This window comes from Lepisma saccharinum, chromosome 4 (assembly GCF_977018435.1).
Source record: "Lepisma saccharinum chromosome 4, izLepSacc3.1, whole genome shotgun sequence".
NCBI lineage: Eukaryota > Metazoa > Arthropoda > Insecta > Zygentoma > Lepismatidae > Lepisma > Lepisma saccharinum.
This window is the reverse complement of record NC_139232.1, coordinates 53367638-53386491: the sequence shown is the minus strand read 5'-3', so window position 1 is coordinate 53386491 and position 18854 is coordinate 53367638. Positions and strand designations below refer to the sequence as shown.

Below are 18854 nucleotides of genomic sequence, written 5' to 3'. Positions count from 1 at the left end.
ATATAAAATGTGTGTGCAGAAAATGTTTAAGTGGTTGGTATACATGTGAGCATGGCATTCACAAAAGCTGTACTGTCATCAAAATGGCACATCTGCACAGAGTAAGAACAATGCCACAACTAAAAACTGGTATCTCGCTATAGACATTACAAAAGACAGCTACACAAGTCCAGAAAGTGGTATCATTTCCTGGACCTGAGAAACTTAGAATTATATCCAAGGGTGAGCACCACAGTCACATGTATACCAACGGAGGGTTAAAACAATTAGCCACTAATAGTTGCTAACAGTGGAAATAAGCAATTTTAGGCAAAATGTAGCCCTCATTGAACTCTTGACAGAAACTTTTGTACTAAAAATGTATAAATCAGTTCAAGAGAACAAAATAGGCATTCAGGGTAAAATCTAGGCTTTAGAAATAACATTTGCAATGAACAGTACAGTGGAATCCAGAGTTTACATGTTCCCACATTATACATTCATTCTTGATGGTCTCAACATAGCAAAATGTCGTCAAGTTTTCCTCGATTTTACATTTTCCCACTTTTCAATTTTTTTTTCAGTTTGGTCCCATGAAAAACTTAAAATGAGGTTCCACTACATTACCTTTCCTCCAGCCTCATGCTTCATAGTGTTTACTTTTAATTATGTGACATTTGTTTTCATAATTTCATCCAAACATAAAAATCATCACACATTCCATGCAGGAATATAATGGAAGGAAATTACCAATTATATATTCATAAAAAATTTATTTGTTTATTTATATAAAAGTTCTACACTAAACAACATACCAAAGTTATATGACAAACACTATCATTTGTGATGTTACTTAAAGTATAATAAATTTTTTTGGCAGTTACTTTTCTCCATTAAATATTTTTGTTATAACTGGCAACAAGTAAATCACAAGAGATAGTAGCGCAAAGTTCTATTAAAAATTAATGCAGCTAGATGTGACTAGAAAATCAGTGAAACGACTAATGGTAAACACTTTCGTGATCTCCCTTGTTCAAATTAAAAGCAGAAAATGAAAATTGCACTTTGTTTCATTATGATTGTATTGATCAAAACTAGATACTTTAAAAATGCATTTTATTTTGTACAATACAACATGCAATTTCTAAAAGAAAAAGCTCTTATTTCTTACTGCCCTTGAAGTTAATGTTGATACTTATTTTTAGCACAGTTATGAAAAAGAAAGCTCTATTTTATAAAATAATTCCCAAATTGTAAGAACCTTCTTTTTCACATCTTAATATTAAGTTTCCTTGCTTTGCTCTTAATATTCCTAGCTCTCGTTATTACACAAGTTAATTCATTTGACAGTTATAGGTCACAAATAATTTCATGTTTCAAACTTTAAGTGAATTATAAATTGCAAAAAAAGTTTGTGTATATGTACACGCACACACAACAAAAATTCAACAAATACCTTAACACACGTGTAAGTTACATATTTTCACCATGGTTCTTACAGTAATACAATGTCTTGCATTGGATATTTAATACAGGACATATACATGGTACCGACACTGATGAAAAACACAAAAATTTTAACATTTATAAAAACATGTAATTTAAGAAATTGAATTTCTTTTAATCTAGTGTCCTCAACCGCTGACTTTGTCATTTGTAGAAAATTAGCACATGCAAAATGAAAAATAAAGCAATTTTTTGTATCCACACCTGTGCTGCACATATTGGAATTAACTAATCACTGAAGATTTTACTGCACAATTTAGAAGACTAAATGGGATTAGATGTACATTTTTGCAATCCAGGCTATCAGAATGTTTGTAATTAGCATTAAAAATTGTAAATGCATAATTAATTTTTCAGTTGGAATTAGTATGATATGTGAAACATTATTTTTCTTCTTGGCAGTTTAAAAAAAATTGAAAATTTTGTCACCAGGTACCTACATAGGCATAACTATCAAGAAGCACTTGCAGACAAATGTTTTCAGGTGTAGACATACCGTAACAGAAATACAGGTATTCTGCATATTTTTCATCTGAATAAAACTCTGTGTATAAACATGTCATGCCTTGTACCCTGACAGCATAAACACTTTAAATATGGAACCTTTCTTTTCACAAACTTGTACCACTACAGTTACATATTTTAAAAATGTTGGTAAATGCATTCACTTTAACAACTGTTCACAGGTAAATATATGATAACATACACACTCCAAACATAAATAATATTATTAAACTTGTTACATAACATACAAATAATATGACTATATATTTAATTAAACTGCAGTGTATATATGAGGATTACGTAACAGTGATTGCTATAAGAATAGTATTTTACAGAAAATCATTTTATTAGTTCAATTAAAATAGGAAACCGGTAATGTTTCAGTATCATTTGCACAGGCCATTAAAGTATAATCTACAATTATGTGTCACTTAAGTCTTTCTGAAATGCGGGACTTATACAGTCAGCATACAAATGCTTTGAGGTTCAATGCCACAAACCGTCATGGATTTGATACTAATATGATATGCAACCTTGCATATTTGTTTGTAATTTTGATCGTCTCTGCAAACATGCAGATCGAGGCTGGGGAAGGGGGGGAGGGGGTTGATCAACTGCATCCTTCTTTTCAAAGACTGTGTGGTAAAGTTTCCAAACTCCTAGCTTCAAAGAACTGATAACATTTGAGTAGTGGAATTGGACAACCAGTAAAAAAAAAAGTTCAGATAGCTATATATATATCAGGGGCACACCAAGTATGACCCGATGACTTCCGTGCCTTTTGTTCATTAATCAAAGGTAATGCATTCACATTTTTATAACACCAACAATGGCATTAGCACAATTCATAACACGTTAAACAGTTAAACAGGGCCTCCCCGATGGTGCACTGGTATCATCGTTGCCTCATAATCAAGGGGTCCCGGGTTCAATACCCAGTGGAGGAGCATAGTGGTTTGCATCACACTTTAAACTGTAGGTCCAGTCCCAATTAGCCTTTCTGTGCATAAAGTGGACTTTTAACAAAAACTCATAACAAGTTAAAAAATACATTCTACACCCTATTATGAGAGTTTCTCCCGAAATAATGTTGGATTTCATAGTCATAGTCAACAGCAAATTCTTTGTTCTCAATAATGCTTCCCTTCACAGCAGATATTTGTACAAATAGTGACGCTACATTGTAGCTCAATTCTTATCTGAGCAAGATAAAAGCTTGCTCACAGATCAAGTTTTCATTTATCTGGCTGTCAAATAGCTGAGTGTTCAGACACTTTACATGTCCCTAATTTAACTCCCTGTCCAACAGGCACAAAACTGAATTCATAATAATAAAAAATAACCTTACAATACTGGCCTACTTCAAGTTTACTTCTTTCCTTATTATGAAGCTTGCTCTTGGTTCAACACACAAATGTATGGGTTATGAAACAAATTCTTGACCATACACACATCCGGCAGGGAAAAAAAGGAAAAATATTACACTGGGCTAATGTTGAAATCACAGTAAAGCTAGAATTCTTTGGCGACAGACGATAGGAATCCTTGAAAACTTGTTGATATTTACAGACCATGAATGTATACACTGACCATTTACCATCATTTGACATACAGGGATATGGAACTTTCAAAAAAGTAATAATACATTTTGCCATACAATGTACATATATGGGGAGGGGGGGGGGACTGATGTACATTTTTGCTGATTGATAAAAGTACATATAAAATTTACTGATACAACATAATAATATAACAGCTCCTTGAAGAACATTAATTGTTTATTCGCTTTCGTAATGTGTCTCAAGATGATTCCAATAGGACATTTACTTTACAAAATTAAGGCATGTTAATTATGTTTTTATCCCAAAAAATTACAACATAGTGGCACAATTTTGTACTAAATTGTAGGTTATTTATAGATACATCGGATCGATAAAATTATACCGATATGCTCATTTCAGCCAATACTAATTAATCTGTCTCATCCCTGTGTGTACAGTGTCAAATAATAGGACATATATTACTTTCTACTAGGGATGGGCCGATATGAAATTTTAGCTGATAAGAGTTTTTTTTTAAAGTACCGATATAAAATTTACTGATAACTGATATTCTATCGATCAGATATACAATTTCAAATGGTGCTTAAGGAACCTGAATGGTTCACTAATCTCCTTAATAAATGTGTGTTTCTTGATGACTGCAATGCAAAAGAACCTGCATGTTTAGACATTTACTTTTTAATAAAGTAGCGCCTGGAAATTATCCATACAAATTAAAACAAAATTGCAGAATATTGCCCTAAATTACAGATACACTAAAATAATCATTAATTTTACCGACATGTCTATATCAGCAGATACCAATCAATCTGTCCCCTCATTACAGCAATGAGGTATGAATAAATACTGTCTGAAAAGCAAGTCATTAACATGAACCCCTTATCAGCAATTATCAAACATGTGGACTATGGCACTGACATCTATTTGAAAGGTTCCATATCACAACAGTTAACTAGTAATGACAACTCACAATATGATGCCGTTTACTACAAAAAAAATTTCATGATATATAATTAAAGCAAATAACTTTTCAGAATTAGCTCATACAAACCCACACACACACACACGCATATATACACATACAAATAAAAGTATAGAATACAGAAATGGACAGGTAAGACATACAAAATAAATACTTTCGACTGAAAATATTCCAAGAGTAGCTGATACATTAGCATGAACAAAATAAATTTTTATAGCGAAAGTTTTTGCAGTAGGATCTCTTGTAATTTATAACCAAATTTCATTAATTCCTTACATAAAACTTCTGAACTATGAAGATATTCTCTCGAAGCGCAAATAGAGACATGCCTATAATTTACTAAACTGTCTTTTCCTTATTCACAGCCAAAATTTAAAGCTTTTTGCACAACTCTGGACAGTTCCCTGGAACGTAAATTAATATACACAAAATGATCCAAGTTGAGTACAATGCAGAAAGTAAGAACTGAAATGTGGCAGTACAAAAGTGCATCTGAAATTACAGAAAAGAGAATACTATAAGAGTTTTGTACATCGGAATGCACACAGTACATTAGAAAAATTATCATGCAATTCTGGTAAGTCATTTGCTTTGTGCAAAAAGTGTTGATTTGTATCATAAAAATACCCTTAAACATGGTCATTCTACTGACTTCACAGCAAAATGCTTAATTCATGATTTCAAACAAGCAAATCAAATAAGAAAATAAATAATATTAAATCTGCCATTTGTAAAATCCAGTCAGCACATTTTTCTCCTCTGAGAAATACTAACCATTACTGCCTATGATAGGCATACATAATTATTGTCACATTTTTAACAGTAAATGCTTTCATACTTCTTCACCCAAATCAAACATAGAAGGACTAAGTGTTGAATTATGATGTGTCAAACTGCTGCTAGTGATTAAATTAAGTTCATAGCAAATAAGGCATGAAAACCAATACCACTTTTGGCTTAATGTTTAACGATAGTAATAAAAATAGTTATAAAAAGAGCTCACCATTCAAATACTTCTAATTCACAATGCTAAAGGCTGGACATCTCACGTTTCTGCACAGTGAAACCTTATATTATATGTATATGTAGACAGTTACATAAAAAGTATAAATTTACAGAGACCCTGTAAGGGAATACTTATTTCTGTGCTTCAAACGCACAAATGATACAATACCATGCTGAATCTGCATATCAATGTATAAAGAAAAGCAATAGAAAATGAGCATTTACTGCTGATTTAGAAAAGTAGACACTTGAAGAATTTTCTCCTTTTTCCTCGCCCTTTCTCATTCTCCATTGGAGGTTGGTTCCTGATTATGCGTACAACCTGCAAAAAAAAAAAACCATCAAATTTCAGTACGTGTAAAATACAATTTATGGTAATGATTTTTCAATATATACATCGATTCTATAAATGTACCGATATGAAAATCTTACGATATTGATACATTTGATTTGATTTTAGTTATTTAGCATCACTTTTCTGCCAGTTTTGGCTGGCGCAACAGCCCATGAGAGCCCGGGCCTACCTACCGACTGCTGGCCTCACTCCCACTTGCATCAGAAGGGGTGTGCGATTATCCAACCAGCTACGAGGTGACATGTGGTCAACACACAAACCCCCAGTCGTTTGTAGTGACCAGGTACACTACTCATTCATAGCTCCTCAATTTCCTCACGATAGTGGGTGCTTAATTCATGATTTCCCATATGCTGGCAGAAATCTCAAGAGAAGTCCCAGGAGACTCAAACCTGCATGCATCCTGTAGCCTGAGCTCAAAACCTGACACCTTACACCTCAGGGCCACGGTGCAGGAGTTCTTTTCCATTATGTATTGTATAATACAAGAACAATGAAGACATAGTTTCAACATGTTTCCCAGTTTTATTTCCCCCTCTCTGTTTTTCGTGTTTTCACACAGAAGTTTCAAAACGACTACACATAATGTATTCACTTACAATGTATGAGCAATTTATTGTGCAGCCAGGTAAGAGGTAACAGCTAACTAAGAAAGTAAGTGAGCAAGTTAACAAGGAATTTTGCTAGAGAACAAAGTCGGATAATCCAATTACATATGTTCATGATTCAAACCTATGACTCTTGACTTCAGAGCACAGTACACTAGCCACTCCATCATGGAGTAATGGCTCAAACATTCTTGCAGGATACCAAGGCTTTGTTGTCTGAACCTACAGCCAGTGTGTTGATTGATTGGCTTTGTTTTACTTCACTTTTTGTGCCACTTTTGGCTAATTTGCAAAGATGGGGATGAGTGATGATATAATGAAATTGATGAATGGACACTCCCGAACATCCATAACCAGGTCAGGATTCGAACCTGGGACCCCTGGCATTGTACTAACCACTCCGCCACGGGGACCGGCAGTGTGTTACCTATATCTGTGCTGAGTGTTTTTTATCAAAGGTATAGCAAATTTCAGTTTGTAAGAACAAAGTCAACACACTTGTCCTTTTAATTTGCTAAAACTCAAATTTGTTCTTATTGGCGAGTAGCGCAAATAGCTCTGGCATGCAATGTTAACTGGTCTAGCGCGGTTTCCTTGATATGTCTAAGAACAAGCATACAGAGGTTGCCATTTACATCTCTCTTCTTAATACTGTCCACATATGGTGCTCCCTCTACTTTACCCGGCCTCATGAGACAGTACTTCATGATAGCCTTTTATTTTCTATCCTTGGACATGTATACATACAAAAATTGCATGGCACTTTGTGCTATTCTTTTATTTCTCACACTTCCTAGAGGTGTCTGTTTACACCTGCAATACCAGAGGAAGAGAATCTACTAGAACACCCCTAAGGCTGCAGAACTGGGGACATTCTCGCAGCTGTCTTGTGTGTTACAATAGGGAAAAAGAACTGAGACAATTTGGCATAATCACTTTCCATTTCCGAATATAAGTATAGAGGCTGGTATACCACACACAAATATGATTGCGAAATACAGTCTATTCAATAAATGCAAAATTTGACGTCAACAAGCAATTTCTACTAAGTATACGTGAAGTATTGTAGAAAGTGGCTAACATTTAAATCTGAGACCAATGAACCTGTCGGGTGAAAATTTAAGAGGCAAATTAATGAGGTTTTGCCTTTGAAAAACACTTTACATACTTTGAAAAGTATGTAACAAACTAGTGTAATTGTGGAAATAAAAAACATGGTGATATATGAATCATATACACATACATCATGAATCAGCAAGTTATTCATACAAACTATGACTGAGTCGATACCACTTTGAACCTATAACAATGTGAATACTCTTTATCAATTGCTACAATGCATGAAAATTGTAAAAGTTGTTCAAAATATTTATTAGTATCAGTGGGAGGGGGATCAATTTACCAGAGTTTTGTTACAAAATATTCAAGAATTACAAAAGAATATTAAAATACTTGCCATATAATCATAAAATCCAGTTTTAACACAATGCTAGTGCAAAATAAAGGGAATGGTGAATTGTGCATAATTTCCACGATCACCAGACTCAGTAAAAATATCATATGGCCATTTTGTGAATCCCACAAATGACAAAATATACCAACTAACATTGTCTCAAACTGATACCACACTAATACATCATCTCAGCGTAATAGACACTCAGTTGTCCAGGTTTTGAGATAAAGTACCTTTCTTTTTTAAATATTTATACATTTTGTTTTTAAAAAATCGGTGAATTTACCTCATGAAATGCACCATCCACATTCAGAGGTGGGTCTTTGGCACTGGTTTCAATGTATGGTATCCCCAGTCTATGGGACAGTTCGAGGCCTTGCTCTTCAGTCACTTTCCTCAGGTGGACAAGATCTACCTTGTTTGCAACAAGAAGCATAGGATAGGTGTCCCTGGAAAGTAAAAGTAAAATTGCTCTGATGAAAATAACCATCTGACATTCATCACGTGGATTTGTTTAAACTGATTTATATTAATACGCTTCCTGTTAATATCATGTTACTAGGCTGAGGATTTATATGCATTAAAAAAAGCCAAATAAGCATGCACTCACTAAAAATGAATGTGAACAGCAATAATGGAAACAGTTCTGCAGAACACAGAAAAAGTAAAACTGCTACACAAACAAGAACCAGTACATCAAGTTATTAATTTTTACTGAACATGTTACTCCAAAACTACTCTTATAGCAAATCATATTGGCACAGTCAATCTCTAACATTTATATGAACACACTAGTCTCTGAAAGATCTCCATTAGGAGTGAATTTCATATTGGATACATACATAGACTTCAGCTGGAAAATGCAGTAAATAAGTATTCTCATCTCCTAACAAACATTACAAAATACGACCTTTTGATCGATAACATGAAACTTTTCTCAATATCCATAAACAGTGAGAACACCAGAAATGAACATCAGGACTAGTCTGCCATTCATCTCTTTCTATCAATCCCCCAAATATTTATAAGTGGAATTATACCTCAAATTTTACATGTAAAATGCATATCTATGTGTAAACGCACTCATCCCCTTCCCTCTTCTGCCTGAATATTACTTTTTCCCCTGAAATCATTACTTGCAGTCGGTCCACTTTCATGTGACTAAATAACAGAAATGATGAACAAAAAGATTATCCCTAAAGTTCAAGGTTCCAGTAGTATATAGTCATCCAGCAAGACAAATTCCTCATTGACTCCTTCTGTAGAGTAAAGGTAACTCCATTCCTAGATTTCATCCACATAGTTTTTGACTCTTACAGGTTGTTTGAGGTCTCATCTTTGAATAGTTATACAAACAGATTTCGAATACGAAAAAAAAATGGCTAAAAGAAGTAAAAATCCTGACAGATTCTGAAAAACATATACAAAATATGTGCAATATAAATGGGGTTTTACTTACTTCTGTTTTTGTTAAAATGCATAAGAAAACAATTATTTTGAAATATGACATTTTAATAAAAACCTGCATTTGAATATAAATCCTCAGCATAGCTACGACTAATGCTATAAGCAAAAAAAAATATTTAATAACACTATGTACACTCCTGTTCACACATAGTGACATATTTTATAAGGTTGGAGAAATGAAACATGTGTTGCCCACAGAACAGTATGAACAATAATCAAAATACTACTTATTTAAACTCTAAAAATTTGAATCCTTAAAGATGTGTTGTTTCCAATGCTTCCAAAATTCTCATGTGTTCTTTCTCAAGGCGAAGGTCTTGTTGATGGTATTCATATAATCCAGTATACCGTGTGACTTTGCTCCAGATGCCCCATTTGTCGATATTTCTCGACCCACCCCATACCTCCGATTTACAAGCCCCATTTGATATTATTGTTTCCCGCAAACCTCACATCGCTACTGTTTCTGGTTTCTTCGCTATTTCAGGTGGTACTTTTAGGTGCCTCATGCGGTATACTACTGAAGTAACAGTTGTGACGTTTTTTCCTGCGCGATTTGTAATAAAGAAGTATTACGTCATATTTCGCGTAGAAAAGACCTCACATTTCTCCTTCGTAGTACGCCTTGCGTCTCGCTTGTTTGTTGGTTGCGCCAGTCGCCGCTAGGTGTCTCCACCTATCTTTGCCCAGTGCTGCATTTACGAACGTGTAAGCTGAACCAGTCCCGATCTGACCGACCTTCACGTAACAGCCAGTTTTTTTTCCTCGCAGGAAACGAGCGAGAGAGATAGGAGCATGACGTGCGATTAGTGTGGAACGGTGTCTCGCGGGACGAGACTTGCATTTTTGGATTCTAATTGTACTCAATAGTTTTGGACTATCTCTCCGTACTTCGTACTACCAATCAAAGTGACTCGTTCTCACAATTTCGCATTTGAAGTTAAGTAGCGGAAGGACTACATTTTTTGAGAGGAATCTAATTTGCGTGTACCGAGTCCCGTTTGACGTGAAAATAGACTGTTCGGCGTATTCTACAGGATACACGTTGTCACTACTTCTATGGAGCTGTCTACGAAACTGTGATTGAAGGGTAAAGCGGAGTTTCGTCATGCCAATGTGAAGGAAAAAGACGACCGGACGAGAAGGAAGCCAAATCCCATTCGATGCTCAGATGGCAGAGTTTGATTGGTCAGATGGAACAGTTTTGGATGGACTATTGAGGTACGTACTGTGTCAAATCCCTCTTTTGTGACATATCAAATAAAGTGAAGTGCGTCTGGTTCAAATACTTTGAATCTACAGTTCGAATAATTGAAAGAAAGAGAACGTAAGCGTCGAATTATTGGAAGTATGCAAATGGAATTAATCACGTAATTGTTTGGGCAAGCGCGTCAATGTCACTGTTCATCGTGTACAAAAAAAAAAAAATAAAGGAGAATTTCTATCTTCTTAATATTAATTAAGCAAGGCGCACACTAGGGCAATTTATTATTGCGTCGCATGAAGGGGTGTCAGAATACAATGAGAGATAATATTTGTTTGGCACAATAAATATATATTAAAATAAAGTAACTAGGGAGCATCAAAGTAAAAAGGGGATAAATTGTTACAAGAAGAAATAAGAGTTTTTTGCTATAACGTGTTGTTGAGAATTTTAGCTTGTTAAAGGTGTTTGATATTATATCATTCTACGGTTTGGTTGAATTTATTCTTGTTTGTTGCCGTAACTAAAACGACCTGATGTATGAAATTATGAAGTAAGTGAAGGAGGAAAAATAACGGTTGAATTTATATTGAAATAACTTTGTGCGAGTTACAATGGGAGGTTGTTAAATATTGTTTGATGTACATGTTTTCATGTTGGGACGTTAATCAGTCTTCGCTGCGAGATTAACGCAATAAATGTTGACTTGAGGTCTCAAATGAACTTTATTTTCTATTTCATTGTTTTTGCTCTTGGAACCTTGCTTGCTAACAAAGAATGAAAGATTTACCAACGTTAAATGAAAAGACGAATTGATTGGTTAATATTGCATGCACTTTTTGGTGTTCTGTGTACACTCCCGTACATGAATATACACGTACCTAAATTGAATGGTCGGTATAGTGTGAAATTTTCCACGATACTCTGTGAACATATTGCATACCTTTTGTCTTGCTTAGCTTTTTTTGGGAGGGTCCCGTATCTTCGGACGCGTGTCACCCCCTTTTTTCCCATTGGTTCTCAATAGAGACTGAGGTGGCAGTGATAAACGCTTGCCATTAACCTCAACATTTTTGTGACTTTTGTAACTGGTCTGTTGTTATTCGTTTCTACGAACGTACGTCAATTGATCCCGGACCTTTAGCACGTTTCCTTAAATAACTTTCACTTCTTTCTTACGTACGCAACAACCACGTTACAAAGTTCCTGGTATCAGAGCAGGTTTTATTAATTTATATACTAGAAATATCACAAAATTTTTTTCCTTTCACACTACTATTTTTGGTAGTATTGGTGATACCATCATTCCGTTTATACCTTTTTTTTGTGCACTACATTCCCTTGTGGCCATACATTGTTGGTGCTTAACAATTTTTTTGTTAACCTTGGAGCCCCCCCCCTTTTTTTTTCCGGACGATAATTTACCCCCCCCCCCTTTTTTTGAGACATTCTTTTGAAAATATTTTTTTTGTACAGATTCATACATAAGAACTTTTGTTTATTGATTTTCAATATTTTACAGTATATCTTGATGTTGCATTATTGCACTTCCCTTGTATTTTGGATATTGTTAGTCCCCTTTTTGTTTTGGCTATATTTTTTGACACCTTTTGGATTTCCTCATCGAGGAACAAATATAATGTCGCTTCCCTTTCAAGGCCATTTGCCTCGGGTTGGGTCGACCTCTTTTCCCTTCCCCCCGGTTCATATACAACCTTCACCTTTTTTACAGACCCCAAACTTACACACACCCAGAGAACTTTTGTTGCCTCCCGATTATTCCTATATTACAAATTACATTAGATACACAACCGTTGTTGATTTTTTACGGGTATTACAACCGACGGACGGTTCAGATCCTGACAAGTTGTTTTATTTTTTGTTGAACCTCCATAAAATTTTCAAACTAAACCTCATTGATTTGGAATCTTTACTGCTGATGGCATTTACATCCACGCAAGGACTCCTTCGGGATACTTGGTATGATTCTCTTCACGAGAAATTCCCCTGGCCTATGTTTATACGTGTCATATGGTATCGCTTCGTCCCTTATTCCACGATGCAAGGGTTATTAGATAAACATCTTCTTCGTCCTCAGCGAAGTGGGGAATTCCTCTCCACTTATTTGAATGACATCTACGAGGCTTATCATGTGTTACCCACCAACTGGTCTGAATCTGGTCTATTGGAATTTACGTTACTGAATTTACAAGAGAGCACACGTTTGCATTTAATGGGCTTTGATCGACCGACTTCTATCGCTAATTTTATTTGTTTATCTAGGGAGATATGGCCCTTAGAGTTACGTCGCATTGAACAACAACAGGAAGAATGTACGTTACATTCTATTGATTCTCGTCTTCCTCAATCATTCCCAATCTTACCTGTCCCTTCTTCCTCTTCCTCTTCTTTGCCTAAGGTAGAGATCTCTGAAGATTTACCCTTTAAGGTTGTTTCACAGCAAAATTCTAATTTATCGCACATTGAGTCTCCTCCTGTTGACAGAGAACGACATTTGTCGTCAGAAGTTACAACTACACCCCATATAGAACACCCTTTGACAATTATCGACAAGGTTATGCCTATCATACATGCCACCTTAAATTCTACACCGAGTCGTCTTTTGGTCGACTCTGGCAGCTCTGTGTCATTAATTGCGAGGGGATTTTTAGCTACCTTACGTCCCATACCACCTACTCTTCAAGATAATGTACGTACGTTGCAAACTGTTAATAATCAGTCTATCCACCTTAATTCACGTGTGATTTTGACGTTTAAATTACAGGGCTTGTCCTGGAAATGGACCTTTTGGATTTCCGAAACTTTACCGTTTCCCGTCATTCTTGGCTCTGATTTCTTTTCCCATTCAAAGGGTACTATTTCCTTTGACCATTTAGTTGTTTCATTTCCCTATTCAAATGATCCCATTCCTTTCACCTCTGCGGTACCTCAGACAAAGAAACATCAGGTACGACTTGCTGAGGAAGTTAGTCACTCCCCAACTAATAACTTGTCTACCAGCATTACTAGTTTATTACAGGAATATGAGGATGTTGTCACAGAACGTGTTGGTACTTGTACGCTGGAACCTGTTTCTATTCCCCTAATTACTAATGTTCCTTTTCGCTCAAAACCATTTCAATTAAACCCCACCCAAACAAACATTTTACGTCAGCAAATTCAGGAGTTGTTAGACCAGAACATCATAGAGGAGTGCGCCTCCCCTTATGCATCCCCTTGTTTCCTCGTAGATAAGAAGGACGGCGGTCATCGCCTTGTCTGTAGTTATAAGCATCTTAACCGGCTTATAGCCTATGACGCTTTTCCACAAAGCCGTATAGATTTGATTTTCCAACATTTACAAGCTGCTAAAGTATTTTCCTGCTTGGATCTTTGCAAAAGTTTTCACCAGATAAGGCTAGATGAACCTAGCAAAGACTTACCGGCATTTGTCACCTCTTTTGGCCAATACCGATATACTAGGGTTCCATTTGGTATCAATCTTGGTACCCAACTATTGACTCGTGCCTTGGACAAAATATTGGGTCCTTTTAAATATAAATTCCTGGTCAATTACGCTGATGATGTCTTGATCTTCAGTCCAGATGAAAAGACTCATTTGATTCATCTCAAATTGGTTTTGCAGGCATTTCGCGAGGCCGGCCTAACTGTCAATCCCGTTAAATCCAAATGGATGCAAACTGAGGTTAAATATTTAGGATATATTTTACGTGAGGGACAACTTGTTTTAGATCCAGATCGTATTTCAGCAATTCAAGATATGCCCTCTCCTAGGAACGTCAAAGCTGTTCAGCGCGTTTTGGGATTATTGGGTTATTATTCGCGTTTTATTCCATCCTATTCGGACCTTACCTCCTTCCTAACTGATAAAAAGAAAAAGGGTCTTCCCTTCACGTGGTCTGATGAAGATCAACAACAATTTGATAATCTCAAAAAGGTTTTTCTCAAACATACCGTCTTAGCTTTGCCCGATTTTTCACGGGAATTTGTTCTGCAATGCGATGCTTCAGGATTGGCTCTTGGTGCTACCCTGAACCAACGTATGCAAGATGGGTCCTTGCGTCCTATTGCTTTCGCCTCTCGAAAACGGACAGACCTGGAACGTCGACAATCTATATACGAGGCTGAATGCTGTGCCATTGTTTATGGGTTCAAAAAGTTTGAAACATATTTAACTGAGAAGCATTTCACTCTTCAGACGGACAACCAAGCACTCTCATGGCTTTTACGCCATCCTGAGCAATACGGCAAATTTGGTCGCTGGTTGCTTTACTTGTCACGTTTTTCTTATTCTGTTGAGCACATTGCTTCTCGTTTGAATCCTGTCGCGGATTGCTTATCACGAATGTACTCCCCTGATGAATTTCAGGTTTCTCCCCAACCCATCACTTCTCTTGCTTGCGCTGCTCCCAAATTTCAAATTATCCCTTTTAGTAATTCTGATATTCTTGACCTTCAGCATAAAGACTCTACTTTACTTCCCATTATTCAGAAATTACAAACGGGGCAATCATACACACATTATGCTCTTTATAACGACTTACTTGTTTGGCAACCTCCACGTTCTAAATCTTCATTAGTTGTCGTTCCTCATACCCTACAACATCTTATCTGCCGTTACTATCATGATACCCCCGTGGGAGGTTCCCACTTGGGTGTTCAAAAATGTACCAAGAAAATAATGAATATATTTTGGTGGCCGTCGTGCAAACGGGATATCAAGACATATGTTACATCTTGTGATACATGTCAAAAAGCCAAATTGGCTATACGTAAACCTCCTGGTTTTTTGTCATCGGAAATCATCAAGCACCCTTGGCGGCGACTGTACATTGACCTTGTTGGTCCTTTGGTACGTTCATCAAAAGGGCATACATATATATTGGTGGTTGTTGATGCCTTTTCTAAGTGGGTTTCCCTTTATCCTCTTCGAGGTCCCACATCCAACCACATAGTAGAAAAACTTCGGTCTTTGTTTCTGGTGTTTGGGGCGCCATGTGAATTGGTTTCTGATAATGCATCATATTTTCGATCTCGTTATTTCAATTCCTTTTTGTTTGAGTCTCGAGTCAAACATATCTATACCAGCTCCTACTATCCTAATCCTTCACTGGCAGAACGCTTTATCCGTAATCTCAAGGCCTCTCTGATCGCCTATCATTCTGACGATCATACCAAATGGGATGTTCACTTAAATGCCATTTTGTTTGCATTCAATACTGCCGTACAGGATAGTATACAAACTACTCCAGCACAGATTTTGTTTGGACGGGACATTGACGGACCTATGAACTTCTTTTGGGAATTTACATCCGATTCGGAATTGGCTGGTCCTCCTTCCGCAGATCGTGCTAAATGTTGGGCACAAGCCTACCGTCATTTGCAGAAGGCATGGGTGAAAAGACGTAATAGATACGACCCCAAAAGGCAACCTTCCTCCTTTAAGGTTGGGGATTTAGTTCTCTACAAAACCTTCCCACAAAGTAATGCCTTTCAGAAAGTCACTGCAAAGCTCCAGCAACGTTGGGCAGGTCCTGCTAAGGTTTTTAAGGTTTTGGGCCCCGTAACGGTTCTCTTGGTAGATCCGGAAACTGAAGTTTTCCTCCGGAAGGTCCACATTTCCCATATTAAACCATATTATCTCCGCGAGGAGGCTTCATTAGAGGTAGACTTATCAGACTCCCAGATGGCTTCACTTTTGTACCCCATCCGGGAGCAGAATCCACATCGTTCTTCCCGTCCATTACAACCTTTATACTGTAACTTTTGCCGCCGAACTGGACACTCTGCTTCTCATTGCCGACGTCGTCCCCCCACCACCCGTCACTCTTCTCATGACCCAGTTCCTCGCATCTAAGAAATGCACGGAATACCACAACTTTGGATTTTGTATTTTGGTCCTGTATTTGACTTAGAATCTTAAGAATATTGAAGATATATATATATTTTATGCAATTTTGATATATACTTGATTTTTTTGTTAATATTTTTTCATGTTGTAAATTGGCTTATGTGTGGTATATTGTGTTTTTTGAGACAAATGCCTTCTTGTCAGATGTCAATCATGATTTCATTGGTAAATAATTTTCTTATTGCATATTACTTACTGCAATTTTTGGTGTATATGTAGGATGACTGTTTTAATCACAAATTGTAATTGGTGCTCCCATTTCTCATTGTATTCCCCTCTGTTTAGGTTTCCTCTCCTCTTTCCTATCCTTTTTTTTTTCTTCTCTTCTATTCTTCTATTCTAATTCGCCCTTTTTTTCTGTTTATTTTTCATGTTTATTGAGGAAACATAAATATCGAGTGTGCCAGCCTGGAATCATTATTTGACGCAAAAATGGAAAACAACCACCATATTACTCTCTTCGAGTGCTAACCTGATTGTAAAACGTCTCCTCTGTTTTTAGAGAAATTCTCCACATTATAGTGTTTATTTGCACTTTCCTTTTCTACTTACAGGTGTTATTTAACAGGTATCTTTATATTGAGTGTATTGTGAAACTTGAATGTTTACTTTGATGTAATGCCTTTTTTAATGGCACATATACTCATATCTCAGGTTAAGAGTATTCTTATTTGTAATGTTAACTTTTTATCCAATATGGTCATTTCATTAATACGATTGCAATCGACTTTTCATGCTCACCTTTTTCGCAATCATTTTTTAAAGAGTATTTATTCATCTTATTATCTATTGTGTTTAAATTGGTTACCAACATTGTGCATATTTTTTGATATTATTCAATCTAGTCTCAATCTAATCAATTTGTGTGGGATATATATATATTTTTTAGGTACTTGTTTGCATATATTCTCACATAGTATGTGTGTTCTCTATTTATTATGTGTCTTTATGGTTCTTTAAAAACACACGCATTTGGGTATTTCTTCTTCGATTAAGGGGAATTTGCTTACATATATATTAGATGCTCCCGAAATGGTATATCTGTGTCTGGTTAGTTCATGTGACTTTCTTGCCAAATTATTATGGTTATTATTATTATATATCTTTGTTCTTTTTGTATTTGTTAGTCGGGGGAGTTTGTGACGTTTTTTCCTGCGCGATTTGTAATAAAGAAGTATTACGTCATATTTCGCGTAGAAAAGACCTCACATTTCTCCTTCGTAGTACGCCTTGCGTCTCGCTTGTTTGTTGGTTGCGCCAGTCGCCGCTAGGTGTCTCCACCTATCTTTGCCCAGTGCTGCATTTACGAACGTGTAAGCTGAACCAGTCCCGATCTGACCGACCTTCACGTAACAGCCAGTTTTTTTTCCTCGCAGGAAACGAGCGAGAGAGATAGGAGCATGACGTGCGATTAGTGTGGAACGGTGTCTCGCGGGACGAGACTTGCATTTTTGGATTCTAATTGTACTCAATAGTTTTGGACTATCTCTCCGTACTTCGTACTACCAATCAAAGTGACTCGTTCTCACAATTTCGCATTTGAAGTTAAGTAGCGGAAGGACTACATTTTTTGAGAGGAATCTAATTTGCGTGTACCGAGTCCCGTTTGACGTGAAAATAGACTGTTCGGCGTATTCTACAGGATACACGTTGTCACTACTTCTATGGAGCTGTCTACGAAACTGTGATTGAAGGGTAAAGCGGAGTTTCGTCATGCCAATGTGAAGGAAAAAGACGACCGGACGAGAAGGAAGCCAAATCCCATTCGATGCTCAGATGGCAGAGTTTGATTGGTCAGATGGAACAGTTTTGGATGGACTATTGAGGTACGTACTGTGTCAAATCCCTCTTTTGTGACATATCAAATAAAGTGAAGTGCGTCTGGTTCAAATACTTTGAATCTACAGTTCGAATAATTGAAAGAAAGAGAACGTAAGCGTCGAATTATTGGAAGTATGCAAATGGAATTAATCACGTAATTGTTTGGGCAAGCGCGTCAATGTCACTGTTCATCGTGTACAAAAAAAAAAAAATAAAGGAGAATTTCTATCTTCTTAATATTAATTAAGCAAGGCGCACACTAGGGCAATTTATTATTGCGTCGCATGAAGGGGTGTCAGAATACAATGAGAGATAATATTTGTTTGGCACAATAAATATATATTAAAATAAAGTAACTAGGGAGCATCAAAGTAAAAAGGGGATAAATTGTTACAAGAAGAAATAAGAGTTTTTTGCTATAACGTGTTGTTGAGAATTTTAGCTTGTTAAAGGTGTTTGATATTATATCATTCTAC

The 18854-nt window shown here is 36.3% G+C and overlaps 1 protein-coding gene across 2 annotated transcripts in view; it reads right to left on the bottom strand.

Moving 5' to 3' along the window:
- Nucleotides 1–741: 741 nt before the first annotated feature.
- LOC145986469 (ras-related protein M-Ras-like) overlaps nt 742–18854 on the bottom strand; it is a 28552-nt gene continuing 10439 nt past the window's right edge. The window contains exons 4-6 of one of the 2 annotated variants that reach the window (XM_083120513.1): nt 8241–8403; nt 5764–5860; nt 742–5025 (exon numbers count right to left, since the gene is read on the bottom strand). In XM_083120513.1, the coding sequence (XP_082976639.1) occupies nt 5771–5860; nt 8241–8403 (253 nt within the window). In that variant the 3' untranslated portion in view covers nt 742–5025; nt 5764–5770. Of the gene's footprint in view, nt 5861–8240; nt 8404–18854 lie in introns of both variants that reach the window. The other variant, XM_083120512.1, reaches the window with a different exon arrangement.